This window comes from Montipora foliosa, chromosome 9 (genome assembly GCF_036669935.1).
Source record: "Montipora foliosa isolate CH-2021 chromosome 9, ASM3666993v2, whole genome shotgun sequence".
NCBI classification, from domain to species: domain Eukaryota; kingdom Metazoa; phylum Cnidaria; class Anthozoa; order Scleractinia; family Acroporidae; genus Montipora; species Montipora foliosa.
In genome coordinates, this window is record NC_090877.1 from 26,643,492 (window position 1) to 26,645,991 (window position 2,500).

The 2,500-nt window shown below is 35.8% G+C and overlaps 1 protein-coding gene and 1 pseudogene across 1 annotated transcript in view; both read left to right on the forward strand.

The window, feature by feature from the left end:
- The window catches only part of LOC137972148 (chromosome transmission fidelity protein 18 homolog), a 98,665-nt gene that overhangs the window by 61,400 nt on the left and 34,765 nt on the right, over positions 1-2,500 (forward strand). Inside the window, exon 13 of the mRNA XM_068818986.1 lies at positions 646-739. Coding sequence (XP_068675087.1) covers positions 646-739 — 94 coding nt within the window. The remainder of the gene's footprint in view (positions 1-645; positions 740-2,500) is intronic.
- LOC137970410 (uncharacterized) overlaps positions 799-2,500 on the forward strand; it is a 2,893-nt pseudogene continuing 1,191 nt past the window's right edge.

A 2,500-nucleotide genomic window follows, 5' to 3' on the forward strand; every position in this document is an offset into this window, starting at 1 on the left:
TGCATCATCTTGAGGCTCTAGGGAATAAATATAAGAATTTGTATGAGTTTATTCCCCAGAGCTTCGAGATTATGTCTAGGACTGAATTTTAATATATCAAAATTGGCCAATTAGAATAGTTGTCCTTAGCTTTCAAAGAAGAATATGCAGCTTGCACGGGATCTCATTGTCAACTACATGTACTTTGTTAATAGTTTGTAATTGTTTGTGCTTTTTAGTATTGTATTATTGTGTGAATATTTTTTATGTTTAAAGTACATCTTGTGTTTTGCTTTTTTTTTAAATCCTGTCATAGGATTATGCAGCTTGGTTGTGAAGTTGAAAAAGGCTATTTTCGGTGTAAGGAGGGTACAAAAATCGCACCGAAGGTTAAATTCTGCAATCAATTTTTCAATTTGAAAGTCAGGTGTCAGTGAATGATCAGGCATGTTTGTGATATATACAGTTGCAATCTGTCCCTCCCCCTTTTTTCCTGGTTTACCCAGTTAGAGTATCCATATAAACTAGAAAGTGCTGCATGTAAAAATGACAGTTTTTGTTGCAGTGTTTCAATGGCAGGTAGTTCTTTGAAGGCCTGGTAATGTGGTTAGTAAACTGTAGTTATCGTACATTTCATGTAATTTTCATTCTGCTGTTGTGTCCTAGATATGCCCCTGCTTTGCGTCAATTACGTCAAGTCGCCTTTCTTGTTGCTTTCCCTCCTACTACTCCTGCCCGCCTGGCAGCTCGACTCCTAGAGGTAATATTTTATTTAATAGCTCAATTTAAATTTCTCTTCTACAAAAGCCCCCAAACTAAATGTCTTCGAGTTTGAACTTCTTCATAGAAGATCAGCAACAAACGACTTGCTTCACAAAATTGGGCTCAAAAATTGTGGCATTTGCACTTTCTGTAAGAATGATAAAGAATCGTTTGCTCACTTATTCTGGCACTACAGAGAGAGTTTTTTTTTCCTGGGGAAGATGTCAAGACCTACTCACAAGGATAAAAGGAAAGAATTATCCCATCGAATTAGTATTAGGACTAAAAAGAGATGTCTTCTCCCGCTTACAACATTACTTGCTAGACATTTTATGGAAGGAAATAATACCAAGTATAAACAATTTTCCTATTTTCTTACATCATTTTTGTGATCTAGAATACGATGGAAAGGAAAAACCTAAACCTCTTAAAAGTGGGAGTCTTGGGACAGATAGAAACCTAGCCAATTTCTGAAGTATTATCTAAATTGTTGTAACGTGGGAAGAGTGCTTGGAAGCTATGTATGTGTCTTCCACATTGTGAAATGTACGTTATCTCTTTGCAGGTATTTTAATGTACATGGGGTTTAATTAAAATAAATAAATAAATTTGCATATGAAGTTATTAGCTGAGATCTTCCTCCAAGTTCTTTTAAGATGAATCAGTCAGGGTGTCCAGTTCCTATTTTTTTACTATTTTTTCCTTTTTTTTTGAGCCCATTCCTATTTTCTCCTATTTTTTAACCAAAACCTCCTATTTTTCCTATTTTTTAGCTGGTGAAGCCAAAATTTGTAATAAAATTGAAAATGGAATTATAGTTGAATGTGTTTTATAGTGAGATTTATCATAAAGCAAGTAGTATGTTGATTCTGATGTTCTAATATTAGTAAAAGTAATAGCCACATTTGTTCTTTCTATGACCTCTATTACCTATTAGAGTTCTCTTAAGAACTTTATTATATTGTTACTTTTTGTATAATTTTCTAGTGCACCTACATGTATTGTATGTAGTGTTATATTTCTCGTGACTATTAAATAATAAGCTTTGTGTATAATATCCCACTGAACATGCATTTCAGTATTTGTACATGTTATATTTTGTTACGTCTTGTTAGCTTTTATGTTCATCTTTGAAACTGAAACTGAAAACTGGACTCGTAATCAAGTTGTTGATTGTAAGTGTCTCTAAACCTTTTGGCAAACCTTTTGGCAAGGGTTTAGAGGAATATGGGAAAGACATTGAACAGCTTTGTGTGGACATTCGCTCCCTTTTCAAGTACAGTGCAGCTAGACGAGAAGACTATCACACTTTACAATCTGCAATGAGTGTGGAGATGCACAATTTCCAAAAGCATACTGAGGTGAGATGGCTTAGTTTGGGTCCTTCTGTGCGAAGAATTTTGGAGCAGTGGGATTGCATCTGCAGCTTTGTGAAGGATCTGGGAAAGGATCCCAAGACAGCTCCTAAGAGTGTTGCTTACAAGAGGGTATCGGCAATGTTAAATGACGAAGAAGGAAAGAAAACAAAGGCACAGCTGGAATTTGTGGGTAATGTTTCACCTGTTTTTGAAGATTTCCTCACCATTTTTCAGAACAGGTGCCCACAGGTTCACCTTTTGTATGATAAAATGTCGGAGTTCTTGCGCAAGCTTATGGGTAGATTCGTAAAGAAAGATGCGTATGAGAACTTTGGAAGTGATCTAGTCAGTATTGACTGCAGTGCAAACAGCCAGCTGCCCGATGCTGATAATGCAATTGG